Genomic DNA, 14,509 nt, shown 5'->3' with positions numbered 1-14,509 from the left:
AGTATTATAAGTTGTTTTTCACGTCATAATGCATAGCATGCACGCGCTCTATTCCAAGCACAATTAGAGCACACCCGCGCCTCGTGTCCTATTTGGAAATCCACCGCACCATTTGTTTTTGTTCCTATTTTAGAACCTTGTAATCTCTATATAAACAATTGTAATCTCCTTAGAAATCAATCAAGTAAATATTCTCAAATCTCTCTCTAATTTATCAACAATATACAAACATGAATTGGATTAACGTTGTATGAGAAATTTACACAAGACATTTGATTATTTGAACATTATGTTGATTGAGAAATGGAAGACTGCAGTTATGCTCCAAAGCTTACTAGCTAGTCTATGCACGAGAAAGAGTATAATCCATGGGTACGTGCTGTCTAAATAAATTAATTAGAGAAGTTTTTTTTTTTTTTTAAAGGATATCGATCCCTTTCATTGCTTTACTGTTGCACTAAACGCAGGGTCGGCCCTGAGTTCCAATGGGCCCAATGCAAGGTCCACAAAATCAGGCCTTTATTTCCTTTTTCTTTATCCGGAAATGGACTTTTAACACTATAGCAGGGTTTTTATAGCTAAATGGGCCTTTTGTTTTGCTTTATTTTGGAGGCTATGCAAGGGCTTAGACTACATAGCCTTATTAAAACACGGACAGCCCTGAATGACGTAAACCATATTTGTTTTAATCTCACGGATGTCATTACATTTTTGAATGGGCACCAAGAAAATTAAGTCCGGATCAAAGTGACAAACCACCATTGGAAAGATAAGCTAGGTGATCGAAAACTTAAAGTTCGTGCTACTTGAGAATGACCTGATGTCTGGGGAGAGTTCCAATGAATGTTGGATGTCATTTGTCATTTGAGCAGCATAATTAGCTAGGGCATCTGTTGCTTTATTTCCTTCTCGATATGTCCTTTTAATCTTGTGTGGTGGTTGAATAAGTAGAAGTAGCTTTCGAATGTCCTCCATAATGTCTAGAACATTGTTCGGAACCAATTCAAATGATTTTCGCTATTCAACAATTGGAATAACATGGATAAAGAGTCCATCTCAATTACCACCGGAGAGATTCCTATTGCAACCAAAGTTTGAAGGCCCCATCTCAAAGCCATAAATTCAGCCATCATAGCCGAAGCAAAAGCTATTGGACATGCAACGCCACACATGAAAATGCCACTATCATCTCTAATTATAAATCCCGCACCTGTCGGACTTGGGTTGCCTAAAGAAGATCGATCTATATTGAGTTTGAACCAGCCGTATGGAGGCTGCTTCCATGCAATGTTCACCTGAGCTTTAGCCTCACCGAACTGTACTCTTGCAAATGATAGTCCAACATATCTTGAGCAAGCTTCATTGCTTTTGATAGTTACACATACATCTAGGCAGTTGCATCTTACCTTTGAACCGGTTGTCATTTCGAGCAAGCCAATTGTGCCATAAGCCAATAATGTCGCACCAAACAAAGTCAGGTAATATCCCGAGTTCGACAGTGTTTGTAAGATCTTACTCACCTCAATAATACAGTCAGCTGAGACCAAAGATGTAATTGAAGTAAACTATTTCCAACGTACTTTTGCTATGCCATTTTTTTCGCTTACATGTAAGGTGGTCAAGGCAAGGAGAGACCAAAATTCTAGCTTTAGGATTACAGTTTTGGTGCGCTCTCTATATCTATCCTTCAGTTAGTTACCACATACCCTCTGCCATCGTGAACATGAAACTTATTTATAGAGGCATAGACCATATAAGATCTCATGCAAAAGAATCTTGAAGTGTTTTGTTTCGTGCCGTCGTGCGTGTGCGTGTGCGTGTGATAATCTACAGCTTGTTTTAGTGATCAGAAAAAAGTAACTAACAACTCATGATGCAAATACATAAGTGATCATGATCTTTGAAAATCTAACTAATATCAGACAAACTAACTCCATGAAGACTCATTTATACTTAATACGACCCAAGGAAACTTATTTATAGAGGCATAGACCATATAATATCTCATGCAATAACATCTTGAAGTACTTTTGCTATGCCATTTTTTTCCATCCATGTGGGATCAGTCAGGAACTCAAGAACATAGATGGTCCAAAATTCCCCTTTACCTTAAATTTTGGCTATGAATAAATTATCCTTCAGTTAAGTACCACATACCCCTGCCATCGTAACATGAAACAATTAGAATAGACCCCCACCCCATGCAAAACATCTTGAAGTGTTTTGTTTCGGGCAACTCGTGGTTTGACTGTGCGTTTTAATCTAAAGCTTGTTTTAAAATCAGAAAAAAACTAACAACTCATTAAAACATGAACATTTGTTTTTGAAAATAATGATATCAGACAAACTATGTCAAGACTCATTTATACTTAATACGACCCAAGGAAACTTATTTATAGAGGCATAGACCATATAATATCTCATGCCATGTGTTCTTGAAGAGACCCTTTTTAGCCATCTAGTATGGGGAAAGTAGGAATTGGCTCATCTAGATGGTCCAACTAATCCTAAATAACCCATGAATTAACTAACCACAAATATCTTATGATTGCAAAGTGGGATTAAGTATGAAACTCATGATACACATGTAAAGATCACAGATGTACTAAACCCTCCCTTTTCGAAGTCTCAGAAGATCACACAAAAGCGTATACCATAACTAACGAACAATATAATTATATTCTAGTTTTAGTGATGTTGAGTACCCTGAACGCCCTACATGTGCAATTAAATTCAATTAAATTATGATTAGTTGGGTTTCCATCAATGTTCTTTTATTGAGGTTTTTAACTTTTGTTAGTGGGAGGGTTTGGGCATCATTTTCACAGACAATGAAGAACATCTACAGTAAAAGATAGATGGAATGCATTGGCAAAAGAGTTAAAAGATGAAGATGGAATACATTGGCAAACCCAGTCACGCAGACACTTGTAATCGATAAACGGGTTGTAAGAGAGGCCTTATCACGTGAATATTCTATTTTTCTCCACGAAACTCTTAGCCACTGGAGGATACCATTCACATTTCAGTATTTCACGCAATGCCTCGTTGCTCAGGGAGTCGGGAAAATAAATAAACTACAAATAACAATAACAAATAAACAAACAATAATAACCAAAATATTCGGTGCATCGGATAAAACAAAATTGATCACACAATCCTATCTGTTCAATTATCCTTTAAAGCCGCTAGCAAGTTCATTTCATTTCTACTCTGGGTATGCAATGCTCAAGATGTGGAAACTCTACAATCCAGGAAGAAGTTTGATAGGAGTTTCTATCATATGCTGATATAATTATATAAGGGAACTCAAAACCTGGATGTAAAATTCTGATTCATTTTCTTCCTTAGTTTAGCTCAAAATCTACTAAAGTAGACATTAATTCTTACAAATTCCCTAATGGCGCTTTCTGCCACCCTTCTTACCCTTAGTTTGGCCTTTCTTTTTACCTCCCTTTTTCTTCTTCCCCGCACCCATTTTCCGTGTATTGCTTTCATTATCTCTAATCTTGTCGTGTTGCAGTAGATGCTTCACATCTAGGACACCTTTTGAGAAGTAGCCCTCACTTGCTCTGAGAACCTTGTCCTCTGTCTTCCGCTTATCTACAACTTTGTTAGAACTACTTGCAACCCTTCCCCCAGAACGTCCAAGGAGCATCTCCTGCTAGATCAAAGAATGAACTCAGAAAACAGTTCCAAGTTTAAGATTGGCAACAAAATGTCAGACACATCTCAAGAAAAATGAGCAAATCACCTCTTGTAACAATTTCTGCTCTTTTCCTTTTTGTTTCTTCATGGTTACTCTTGCCACACTTAATGGAATCCTATGCTGCTTAGGCGGCTGCACAAAAATTGAGCAGAACTTGGAATTTCAGATCGCCTTAATTGCATGTTGAAATAGAATCATAGTGAATGAGGGTACAAACATTTTACCTTTCCACCTAAGGAAACTACCTTCTTGTTCTCCAACGCTTTCTTCTCCTTCCATGTCATGCGTGAGGAACCTAAAATCACAACACATATGACCAAACAGCAAAAGAAAAATAAAACAGTTCCAAGCCTCAAACTAGTCATATTCAAGATAGTATGGTCACATTACATCTAATGCGTGAGTAACATAAAATCACAACATGGGTGACCAACATCTAAAGAAAAATGAAACAGTTCCAAGAATAAAACTAGTCCAGGTAAGTACAGTCCTCTGCTCAACATGTCATGCCTAGAGTGCAGAGGTGATTAAATAAATATCAACAAATGCCTTAGTCCTTAAGACTAGGACAAGCATTACATGGATTAATATTTACAACAAAAAAAAAAAAATCACTAGAATAGATCAGAGACAATTTGTCTTAGAGGTTTAGGTCTCCAGCCTTGTGTAAGAACAGGGTAACACAAAGCATAAACGATTTTTGGCAGCACATCTGCTTTTAAATAACAAGATAACTAGAGCAAGACCCTATTAAAACGTAGGTATGAGTTATTCAGCTGACAGGGTAGTTAGTATTTCTTAAGACTATAGGCCTATTAGGTATGATGAACCTTCTTTGGAGACTGTTATCCTTCAAACGATGGCTGGGGACATGGGGCTATAGTATAAAAAAAATTATACTAAAATTTAAAATTTAACATTGGAGCTACCGGAATCAACAAAACAACCTATTCGTTGGACCTAACAATAACCATCTAGAAATTCTTAAAAGGAGATTGAATGATTGATAACTTACCCAATAACTCAATATCCTTTAATAACTTCCTTATATCAAGTTCATTGACTTGAATAACTTCTTCACCCATTGTCTTCTTCTTTCCTTTCACCTCTGAACAAATATACAACAAAAAAATTAACATAGGAACAAATAAAAAAGCAATCTTTTCAAAGCCTAGATGTAAAATTACCAGCTAAATCATGTTGGAATATGCAATTGGAACCAAAACGACACCCTTCATCAGAATTGAATCTTTTGCATATAGGAGCCTGTACACTATCTTCGTTATCAATTTGATTTCGGTTTGGCCGAGAATGAAATCTCTTCTTCTGTTGAGGAATCTCCATTTTTTTTTATGTTCTAGCCTTCTTGGGTTTTGGTAAAAAGATTTTATTATTATAATGCCGACATAAACATTTCGAATTGGCATTTATACGATATTTCAGGTAATGAAATATTTGTCTTTTGCATGTGGTACACTTGTGGTGGGTGCGTGTTGGGTGAACTGTTTTTCAGATGACTTTTTCATCAGCAATTAAAGTGACCACACTAAGAAGATTCTTAAGTGTGCTTAAACCCTGTCAATAAATCTCACTTACATATGCAGTCAAAATAAAAACAAAACTACTTTAAAAAGTAGTTTTAATAAACCCATGTCTAAACACTGACAAGATTCGATAGATTCGAGGACATGTACAAAATCTTAAAAAATAGATTTGCGTACTGGAACATACATGAACTGTGGTAGTCCACTCTAATACAAATAACAAAGCAAATATGTCAGAGGTTTTACTAACATGGTTTTTAGATGGAAAATTAAGTTGGGTTTAACAGAGAGAGAGAGAGTAGTATAATTATTAACTTAGCGTCATTTAATGACTTCCAGAGTTTCCAGCATTGGGTTTTATGAAGTTTAGCTGAATAAGCTACTTGAGCTGTTCATACTCCATTTCCATCCACGTGTGAGGCACTGCAGCTGCTTTTCTGTGGGCATCTTTGGTGGTTTAAAAGGAGATTTTCTGCTTTCAGAGGAGCTGGGTTTGATTCCTTTTGGCTGAAGTAGTGATGAATGCTTGAAGGGAGTGTATCAAGATTTGAACTCTTGATATAGCTGAGTTTGCATAAGGAAGTTGGATCAGGTATGTTTTTGTTTTCTAGATTTGGGTATTTTGAGTTTTAATGATATGGGTAATTTAGTTTTGTGTTTCTATTGTAGTTGGTTTTTGTACCATTGGTTGTTGTGTTTAGTTGGATTTCTAGTTCTGATTTGAACTGAAGCTTGGGTCATGTACTATGTATTCTCTGGGTAAAAGGGTTTGTTGCTTGTTTTTAGGAGAAAAATGTGATCTTTAGCTATACTTTGAGCAAGAAAACTGAAAATGTGGAGTACAACTAGCTATTTAGCTATTGAAAAGTTTGATGAAGTGTTCAGAAGTTACCCTCTTCTATAACACTAGCTTCAGTTAATAAATCCTAAGCTAGAGGGATATACAATTTATATAAGCTTTAATTAGGCTCCGAATTTTGCACATTACAATGTTGCCTCTAGTTTAACACTTAAACCATCTGTCTTATCAATGTTTTCTCTTTTTTCTTTTTGTGTACTGGGATGACCAAAGAATGAATGTTGGCTGATAATGTGGTGATATATTCAGTATGAAGACTGAAGACATTAGAGCTGCTCTATGACACATGCGCATTTGTTTGTACTCAGCCTCATATATAGTGAGGTAAATAGGTTTTAAAATGGTGATCATTGTTGAAATGAATCCATAAAATAGAAACGGAATTCTCCGGAAATATCTAGATCAATTGTCTAAACTCTATGACCAACACAGTTTATAATGCTGTTTTCAAACCATCTTTCATAAATTGTATAATTACCACGTTTAAGTATGTGCTGACACGTAGGACCAGCTTCTCCATGTACACTAACTTAATCTTGTGTTCAAGCATCTGTGCATCAGGACACTCACATTCACATGACAAGTATCATCTCTACATTGTTTTACTGTTTTAGAGAGCGGTAGATTCACTTCTCTAGTGTCTAATATCATATCTTCAGATATCACTCACTATCAGCTTTCAAAGTTAAATCTTTACTATCAGCACTAAACTATGTTACTGTATTTATTTCTTATGTTAGTTAAATCTGAAAAGTTCATCTTTTTTCCCCCAGTTATATATAACGGTGAAGGCAAGTTGCAAATTTCTCAGTTGTATCTTGGCCGGCCAAATGATGCCTGAAGACTGGCGGAGAATATTATTACTGCTCCTACTTTTTATGTTCTCCCATGCCTCAGGTATATCCTTGTGTAGTTGTGTTGACTGAGTTATACTCTCATGTCCTGGTTGAATATGGTCAGTTGTGTATATTGCCATTGTACTAGAAATGCGGTCTTTTACAATTTTTGGCAAGGTGAACAATTATCAGAGCTGTAACTAGTATCTAGGAAAGTAAGCATTGTATAATTAGTTGGCAGTTCAGCAATGTTGAACCTTGCTTTAGTTGTGTAAACTTTTAATTGAAAGAAAGAACCAAATTAACATATCCAGACTTACATGTCGTGCTTGTTTTCTTAGTTACTAAGCTGTGCCTTGTGGACTTGTGGTGCAACACACTTTTCATATACAGATTAAAATTCATTTAATTGCAAGAATATGCAGCTTCAGCGTATAGCTTTTGGTTGAAAATCAGTTTACCAGTGATGTAACCATGTCCCTTTTAATCATTTATTCTTTAACTTTTACTGTTATATTTTTGCTTTCTGTTCCCATTATTCTACTGCACTTTTAATCAAACATGGTTTTAACTGGCAGGTGCATTTGTGGGAGTAAATATTGGCACCGATGTCACCAACTTACCATCACCAGTGGAGGTTGTAGCAGTCCTGAAAGCTAATCAGATCAGTCATGTCAGGCTCTTTGATGCAGATCGTGGTATGCTTAATGCTCTTGCGAACACTAGTATTGAGGTTATGGTGGGTGTCACTAATGAAGAAGTGTTAGGGATTGGACAATCCCCGTCAAAAGCAGCAGCATGGGTCACAAAAAATGTTGCTGCTTATGTTCCTCAGACCAATATAACTGCCATTGCTGTTGGCAGTGAAGTATTGACTACAATTCCAAATGCAGCTCCGGTTCTGGTTCCCGCTATGAACTACATACATCGAGCTCTTGTAGCTTCCAACCTCAATTTCCAGGTGAAAGTTTCTAGTCCTCAGTCCATGGATGTGATTCCTAAATCTTTCCCTCCTTCCACCGCCTCCTTCAATTCGACATGGAACTCAACCATGTACCAGTTACTCCAATTTCTGGAGAGCACAGGATCATTTTACATGTTAAATGCATACCCCTATTATGATTATGTTGAAGGAAATGGCCTTTTCCCAATTGATTATGCTCTTTTTAAGACACTACCGAAGAACCAACAGATAGTTGATTCCAACACTCTTTTTCAGTATGCTAGCATGTTTGACGCCATGGTTGATGCTGCCTTTTACTCCATGGAAGCCCTCAATGTTTCAGGGATTCCTGTTATTGTGACAGAAACTGGTTGGCCCTGGCTTGGTGGAGGCAATGAGCCGGATGCTACAGTGGACAATGCGGAAACCTATAACAACAACCTTATCAAGAGGGTGCTCAATGGTTCAGGCCCCCCGAGCCAGCCACAAATACCAATCAGCGCCTACATCTATGAGTTGTTTAACGAGGATAAGAACCCGGGACCCATTTCGGAGCAGCATTGGGGTGTGATTTTTACAAATGGAAGTTCTGTATATCCACTGAGTTTAAGTACGTCAGATGGAACTACAGTTAACTCATCTGGGAATGGGGTGTTCTGTGTGGCAAAACCGGGTGCAGATCCCACTGCGTTAAAGGCTGGTCTGGATTGGGCTTGTGGGCAAGGGCAGGCGAATTGCAGTGCCATTCAAGATGGGCAGCCATGTTTTGAACCTAACGATATCTACAACCATTCTTCTTATGCATTCAATGATTATTTTCATAGAGCACAGAGCACTGGCGGGACCTGTAACTTTGATGGCACAGCAACAACTACAACCGCTAATCCAAGTAAGTTCATCCTTTTTCTTTTCCCTTCTTTTCCAACCTTTTTTTATGCACACTGAAACTTGTGTATTTTGATTATCATACAGGCCATGGTTCATGCCTTTTTGCTGGAAGGTGAGTTACTCATTTTCTTGTTTACATTTTTTTCCCTTCAATTGATAAATTCCTACTTGATACTTCAGTTGTTCTTATTCATAATCATAAACATTTCATCTTTTGAAACAGTTCTGGGACGGGTGGAATGATCATGCCATCTCCTACAGCATTCGGACCAACTAGCCCCAGTAGTAAGGGCCTGGTGCAGCGAACTTCGTGGACTGTGTTTCTGTTTCCTGCCATTCTTCTTGCTTTTGGCCAACTCTAAAAGAAAGTCAGACCAAGGTTTAACAATTAAGGCAGAGCCTTGGTGATGCGAGTCATGTATAGAGTAAGAGAAACACCCAAGAAATGAATGATGTAGCCTGTGCCAAAATCTTCATTTGTTTGTTCTTCATTCCCTGTCTATCATGATTGATTTCTGATCGATGATTTTTTGTACAACACCCAACCTGTAATTTGTACACACTTCAAATGAATCAAACTTCCCAAAGTCCCTTTTATGCTGGGCGTTCAATCAAGTGTCAGCTTATTGGCTCTTTTTTTCTTTTTCTTAAATTTGTTTCCCTAGATCTTCCTTCTCCGGTATCATGTTATGCACTGGTATAAAGAATCTGCTAGTGTGGTTACATTTCGTGATTTATAATTTTATATATCATATAAAAGGTATACTGGATACAGGAAGTGATTGGAAGTGTGTCAAAACAAAGCCATCTAAAGAATCTAAGATGCGTTAACATCTACCTGTTTCTGAGAATTATAATGCTTTTACATACCTCCAACAAAATAAAAGTTAAAATGTACCAACCGAACTTTCCAGAACTTTCGAGCTAATTTGGGCCTATCCTGGTCCCAATAACACGGCCCACTGGAGTTATCGGTTATAAATATCCGTCCAATATACCCAAGGATAGCAAGCATGATGAACATATCATCATCAAGTGGAGGAATAGTAGGAGGAAGATCATGGTCAGCAACAACATCAGTATCATCATCTGGTAAAAGAATACAAAAAGAGATGTCTGAATTTAACTCTTACCCACCTTCTGATTGTTCTGCTGGTCCTAAAGGTGATAATCTCTACAACTGGATTGCCATCATCATGGGGCCTTCAGGTACTAACTCACTAATTTTATGTCTACTTAATATCAGTTTTTTTAATTTAACAGATGAGATGACAGAATACGTTATGAGACTTTGGATATAACTTAACATATAATTTTGTCGTTGTAGGATCACCTTATGAAGGTGGTGTCTTCTTTCTTGATATCACATTTCCAAGTGATTATCCATTCAAACCTCCCAAGGTATACCTATTTTTCTGGTCTTGTGATTTATCAACATTGCTCAATCATTCTATTATTTTGTTTTGGTTGGGTAATGACAGTTGATGTCCTTATTACTCAAAATACATGTAGCTACTCAAGATGCTGATTCTGGTAATTGTACTATTAGAGGAGTTGGCTTTATAGATGCAAATAGTTGGTACAGTTTTGACCATAACGTTGACGTTGTGTAGAGTATACTAGGTTATAATAATACTATACGTGCACAGAGGACTACATTCTGCTCCTGCTGTGGTGCTGTGTTTTTCTATAAATTGTTTGTATAATGACAGTTGATGTGAGTCACTGCAGGTGGTTTTTAAAACTAGGATATATCACTGCAATGTTGATTTAAATGGCAACATTAGTTTGGAGATGTTGAAAGACAGTTGGAGTCCTGCTCTAACAATATCCAAGGTGCTACTTGCAATCAGATCAATTATCACCAATCCTGAACCATGTAGGTGTTTATGTTATGTTTATTTGTAATATGTTCCTTGTGGATGTTCTCGAATCGTAATGGTAATTTATCTTTTTTGTAGATAACCCACTTACCCCAGGCGTTGCTCACTTATATATGGAAAACAGAGCTAAGCACGATGAAATAGCTGCAGAGTGGACCCTGCGGTTTGCTAGGTAAGTTCTGATAGATGAATTAAAAGACTCAATAGAGCAAAACTACGACCATTAGTTTTGGGAAATAACCATGTACGTATATAGTTGAGTCCTGTTTCAATAGGAATAATTTTTGTCCAAGTATTTCTCTGCGATATATTGTGTCCTGCCAATGGTTCTACGCATCGTGTGGAGATGATAAATGTAATTCAAAGCCTGTGATTTTCATAGAATAAACAGTGTTGGTATATGATGGAATTTACATATAATCTGCTTATAAAGAGGGTGACATCAGACTAGAGGCAGTGATCCCACATGTTGCAAGCATTTACCAATTTTCGATTCTAACTTAATGAAACTTAATTAAGTGGCTGACTATAGTATTCAAAGGTGTTTGGCAATATTAATTGATCAGATAACATCTAGAATGAGTTGATCTTTTCAACATGACGAACTACCTGAAACAGACATTCCAGGATTTCGAGTATCAGATATTGATTAAGTGCTAATCAAATTCTGATTGCCACATTCTTTACTGTAAGCAATCTTAATTTTTCATCTTCAGCTTTGTTTTCTCTAAGCCTGATAAGTGAGCAGATAACATGGTAAAATTCTGTAAGAACCATCCAGAATGGTGAATGAGTGCAATTCATGTAAATTGGCATTATGATCTTGGCATGTCAAAGAGTACAGGGAAACCTATCGATGCCTGAAAGAGTGAGTCAACAGTCCATAATAACAGCTTCACCCGGAAGAAGAGGGAAAAAAGTAGATTGAATACACGTGCAGAAGTTGAGCGAACTCGGTGCAATGGAGAAGCAAAGACTTAGGTAATGAGTGGCGGCACTCCCCCTCACAATTTCAACAAAGCAAGCAAGAGGGTGCAGAGGCAGATAAGCTCAAGGGCAAGGTGAATCATTGTGTCCAAAATTTGAACCGTATACTCAAAAATGAAACACAACTCTCATTTGGGACTCCAGGACAGATGTAGGATCTAATATTAGGAAAGCCTAACCTTTTCTTATTATGGTTTTCTCCTTCTGATGCAATCATTGTTATCTGCATTTTCGTAGTAGAAAGGTGGCAATTAGTTCCTTCTATATGTTTAAGCTATGTATGTCTTATTGGGGATATATATGCATCTTGGTCTTTAGTTTGGAATTGTTAATTCAGAAGTACATCTGGAGTCTCAATGGGTTAGAATACAGAACACATTTCATTCTCCGAACTTTTGCAGAAAGTACTTTAAGACCATTTATGCATGACTCTCAATGCTGTTTACTTTATCATTTTGTGTTTAATTTCACATCTGGTATTTTCCATCCATTTATTGAGATTGTGTTGCATTTTGACATAGGTATTGCCAGAACCTGTTTTCGAAGTATGTAACTCATCACCGGTCTGGTCTTTTTGTGGTGTATGTTTTTTATTTACTTCCAACTTCATTCAAAGAACCATATTGGTTTGTTTTTAAAGAACCATATTCGTGCTTAACAGAGGATGAATCGTGGGCTTGGGTAAGTTAGCAGTGGGTAAAAAAATGGTTTGGTAGAGGTGGGGTACTACTACCAAAATCCCTAAGCTTTTTCTGTGACAATCGATATATTAGTAAGGGTGGAATTTGAGCCGAGGGCTCGGAGCTCGGCTTGGGCTTGGCTCGTTTAAGCTCGGCTCGAGCTTGCTCGTTTACTATATGAGCCGAGCTCGAGCTCAAATAAAAGCTCGTGTAACAAATGAGCTTGATGAAGCTCGGTTCGTTTAGTTCAAATAGCATATTTATAGTGTAAAATAACCGAGGGCTCGGAGCTCGGCTTGGGCTTGGCTCGTTTAAGCTCGGCTCGAGCTCACTCGTTTAACTATATGAGCCAAGCTCGAGTTCAATTTAAAGCTCGTGTAATTAGCGAGCCGAGCTTGAGTATTGTAAAGCTCGGCTTGTTTAGCTCGAATTCCACCCTTATATATTAGTGCTTATGCAGTTATGCCTAGTGTATATGTATACTAATACTCGATTCGTGTTTACATATTGAATGCAAATCTACCGAGTTGGTGACGAATGGGTAGACCGTGAAGGGCTTGGACTTACGATCTAAGAATTCTGAAGTCCACACTTTCTTCCAACTTCGAGTCTCGTAGAAAGAAGAGACCATCCTTCGAAGTACAAGATGTGTAGGCCTTCGTCGAAAGCACAAGGCTTCAATTTAGAAGTATTTTTTAAAATCTCAGGATGTTGATCCCGCACGGTATCAAAGTTCACTGTCTGTTTTAACTGCCACTTTTCATCAGCATCTTGATCATCTTCTGTTACTGCAGCAATATCATTGTCGTTGACATAAGCCCATATGGAAATTTCATCCCAGCTGCTATTACAAAAATGCAAATGTCCAGAATGCCACAAATACGCACTATATTCAGCATACCAATCATCTTCGGGTATTCTTGGCAATTTAATGAGCTTGAAAAAGTCTTTTCTTAGGAAAGAACTCAGTCCATAAATCTTCGATGTTTTCTCCATTCCTGGTTTTCAAAAGAAAAGAGTGAACAGTCCATAAATCTTGTAGACACTTTACCCCACCAATTGATGCATATCACATCGAAGTGAGGATTTGATATACTGTTAAAAGCAATGCCAATACGAATACCTTCGCAGTTGATATCAAGTAGAGGAAGTGCGATGAACTGACCGCTTGCTTCATAACGTACAAGGAGAAGCAAACCATTGGTGGAGGAGCCTAAGAACTCTAGCGACCACAAATCAAAATTGGTCATCTAGTAAAGAGAAAATAATTTTCTTATGTTCACCGGATTTTATTTCTCCTCCCTCATGTTTCACACTTCATACAAACTCTCTCACGCATGCATCGACTAGCAAAGTTGGTAAAATCTTTGGGTGATTATACCATAAGTCTGGGGTTCGAACCCGCCAGCATCAAAGAGTTATTGATCTCATTCAAAACAAGTTTGCCAAAAAAAAAAAAAAAAAATCTCGCACACGGTAGCATCAATGTCATCACATAGTCCGCCAAAGTCTGCTACTAACTTATCTACCTCCATCTCCATTTCTTCCCTCTTTGTTTTTCTCTTGGGGAAGGTGCGCTCCTATTCCAATTTCGAAGTATTAAATAGAAACCTATGATGTCGGGACTCCGCCAAAATATATTATGTTATCCGCTGGAATCTGAGAAATCGGCATGATAATTCGTTATCGCTCGCTAATACTTCAATATATGCCGAGATCTCAAGGTTTTGAGATTTGAACAGTGTGCAAATTGTAAACTCTCTTTTCTCAATTTATGCACGTTCATACTATCCAGTTCAATATATGCCGGATTTTAACGTTTGAGATTTTGAACAGTGCATGTTTTTCTACATAATAGTGTCGTTGACCAACTTAGAAACTGAGGAAACAATCTGAGATTCTGAGCAATGAACTTTTATCACCATAGCCTTGAAAGAAATACAATTCTCACTAACGAAATTAAACAATTTGATGATCAGAGTATTGCATAGTACCATTCGAAGAAAATATATACGTTAATAACCGATATCATTTAGAAGCAAAGAGTCAAAACTCTTCATTGATACATATGTACAAATCAAGAGAAGTTATATGGAGAAAGAGAGAGAGAGAGAGGGAGGTGGTTTGATGATCAATGATCAATCACGAATTGCATGCGCTTGCCAACAAAGAAGCATTGC

General features: G+C 37.4%; 3 protein-coding genes and 1 long non-coding RNA gene across 15 annotated transcripts; 3 read left to right on the top strand and 1 right to left on the bottom strand.

Moving 5' to 3' along the window:
- The first annotated feature begins 1,052 nt into the window (after positions 1 to 1,052).
- On the top strand, positions 1,053 to 3,379 carry LOC147484753 (uncharacterized). The gene is made up of 2 exons (XR_015206860.1): positions 1,053 to 1,478; positions 2,849 to 3,379. It is a non-coding gene; the product is annotated as an uncharacterized LOC147484753 (long non-coding RNA).
- LOC147484752 (axoneme-associated protein MST101(2) protein) lies at positions 3,112 to 5,200 on the bottom strand. Of its 2 annotated transcripts, none has more exons than XM_086581379.1 (5): positions 4,897 to 5,200; positions 4,725 to 4,817; positions 3,934 to 4,004; positions 3,755 to 3,841; positions 3,112 to 3,664 (listed from the first exon to the last, which is right to left on the bottom strand). In XM_086581379.1, exons 1-5 carry the CDS (start codon positions 5,051 to 5,053, stop codon positions 3,398 to 3,400), a joined length of 675 nt encoding a protein of 224 aa, XP_086437505.1. In that variant the 5' UTR covers positions 5,054 to 5,200; the 3' UTR covers positions 3,112 to 3,397. The 2 variants fall into 2 exon arrangements, with proteins under 2 accessions (XP_086437505.1, XP_086437506.1); XM_086581380.1 differs by having other exon boundaries at positions 3,112 to 3,661.
- A 507-nt stretch (positions 5,201 to 5,707) lies between these two features.
- Positions 5,708 to 9,390, top strand: LOC147484751 (glucan endo-1,3-beta-glucosidase 4-like). 4 transcript variants are annotated; one of them, XM_086581371.1, is made up of 7 exons: positions 5,795 to 5,845; positions 6,362 to 6,436; positions 6,886 to 7,009; positions 7,527 to 7,909; positions 8,168 to 8,780; positions 8,864 to 8,891; positions 9,003 to 9,390. In XM_086581371.1, exons 2-7 carry the CDS (start codon positions 6,392 to 6,394, stop codon positions 9,139 to 9,141), a joined length of 1,332 nt encoding a protein of 443 aa, XP_086437497.1. In that variant the 5' UTR covers positions 5,795 to 5,845; positions 6,362 to 6,391; the 3' UTR covers positions 9,142 to 9,390. The 4 variants fall into 4 exon arrangements, with proteins under 4 accessions (XP_086437495.1, XP_086437498.1, XP_086437497.1 ...); XM_086581368.1 differs by having other exon boundaries at positions 7,527 to 8,780; XM_086581369.1 differs by lacking the exon at positions 6,362 to 6,436 and having other exon boundaries at positions 5,708 to 5,845; positions 7,527 to 8,780.
- A 20-nt stretch (positions 9,391 to 9,410) lies between these two features.
- FUS9 (Ubiquitin-conjugating enzyme family protein) lies at positions 9,411 to 13,098 on the top strand. 8 transcript variants are annotated; one of them, XR_015206859.1, is made up of 7 exons: positions 9,751 to 9,988; positions 10,107 to 10,180; positions 10,511 to 10,658; positions 10,741 to 10,834; positions 11,281 to 11,723; positions 12,171 to 12,194; positions 12,311 to 13,098. XR_015206859.1 is itself a non-coding variant. In XM_086581374.1 (6 exons), exons 1-6 carry the CDS (start codon positions 9,793 to 9,795, stop codon positions 12,315 to 12,317), a joined length of 579 nt encoding a protein of 192 aa, XP_086437500.1. In that variant the 5' UTR covers positions 9,701 to 9,792; the 3' UTR covers positions 12,318 to 13,098. The 8 variants fall into 8 exon arrangements, 6 of the variants coding, with proteins under 6 accessions (XP_086437504.1, XP_086437499.1, XP_086437500.1 ...); XR_015206858.1 differs by having other exon boundaries at positions 12,171 to 12,230; XM_086581374.1 differs by lacking the exon at positions 11,281 to 11,723 and having other exon boundaries at positions 9,701 to 9,988; positions 12,171 to 12,230.
- Positions 13,099 to 14,509: the final 1,411 nt, after the last annotated feature.

This window comes from Coptis chinensis, chromosome 8 (genome assembly GCF_015680905.1).
Source record: "Coptis chinensis isolate HL-2020 chromosome 8, ASM1568090v1, whole genome shotgun sequence".
Classification (NCBI taxonomy): Eukaryota; Viridiplantae; Streptophyta; class Magnoliopsida; order Ranunculales; family Ranunculaceae; genus Coptis; species Coptis chinensis.
Note: the sequence above shows the minus strand (reverse complement) of the source record. Positions and strands in the feature narration are given on the sequence as shown.

What these genes read in the sequence shown, in the direction of transcription:
- LOC147484752 (XM_086581379.1), bottom strand. Translation starts at nt 5,053, where the DNA reads ATGGAGATTCCTCAACAGAAGAAGAGATTTCATTCTCGGCCAAACCGA. An exon ending in ATTCCAACATGATTTAGCTG is followed by an intron (nt 4,818 to 4,896) that starts GTAATTTTACAT and finishes ATATTTGTTCAG; the next exon opens with AGGTGAAAGGAAAGAAGAAG. An exon ending in AAAGGATATTGAGTTATTGG is followed by an intron (nt 4,005 to 4,724) that starts GTAAGTTATCAA and finishes TTGTGATTTTAG; the next exon opens with GTTCCTCACGCATGACATGG.
- LOC147484751 (XM_086581368.1), top strand. Translation starts at nt 6,392, where the DNA reads ATGACACATGCGCATTTGTTTGTACTCAGCCTCATATATAGTGAG. An exon ending in AACTACAACCGCTAATCCAA is followed by an intron (nt 8,781 to 8,863) that starts GTAAGTTCATCC and finishes ATTATCATACAG; the next exon opens with GCCATGGTTCATGCCTTTTT. An exon ending in TCATGCCTTTTTGCTGGAAG is followed by an intron (nt 8,892 to 9,002) that starts GTGAGTTACTCA and finishes CTTTTGAAACAG; the next exon opens with TTCTGGGACGGGTGGAATGA.
- FUS9 (XM_086581373.1), top strand. Translation starts at nt 9,793, where the DNA reads ATGATGAACATATCATCATCAAGTGGAGGAATAGTAGGAGGAAGATCA. An exon ending in ATCCATTCAAACCTCCCAAG is followed by an intron (nt 10,181 to 10,510) that starts GTATACCTATTT and finishes GAGTCACTGCAG; the next exon opens with GTGGTTTTTAAAACTAGGAT. An exon ending in TATCACCAATCCTGAACCAT is followed by an intron (nt 10,659 to 10,740) that starts GTAGGTGTTTAT and finishes TCTTTTTTGTAG; the next exon opens with ATAACCCACTTACCCCAGGC.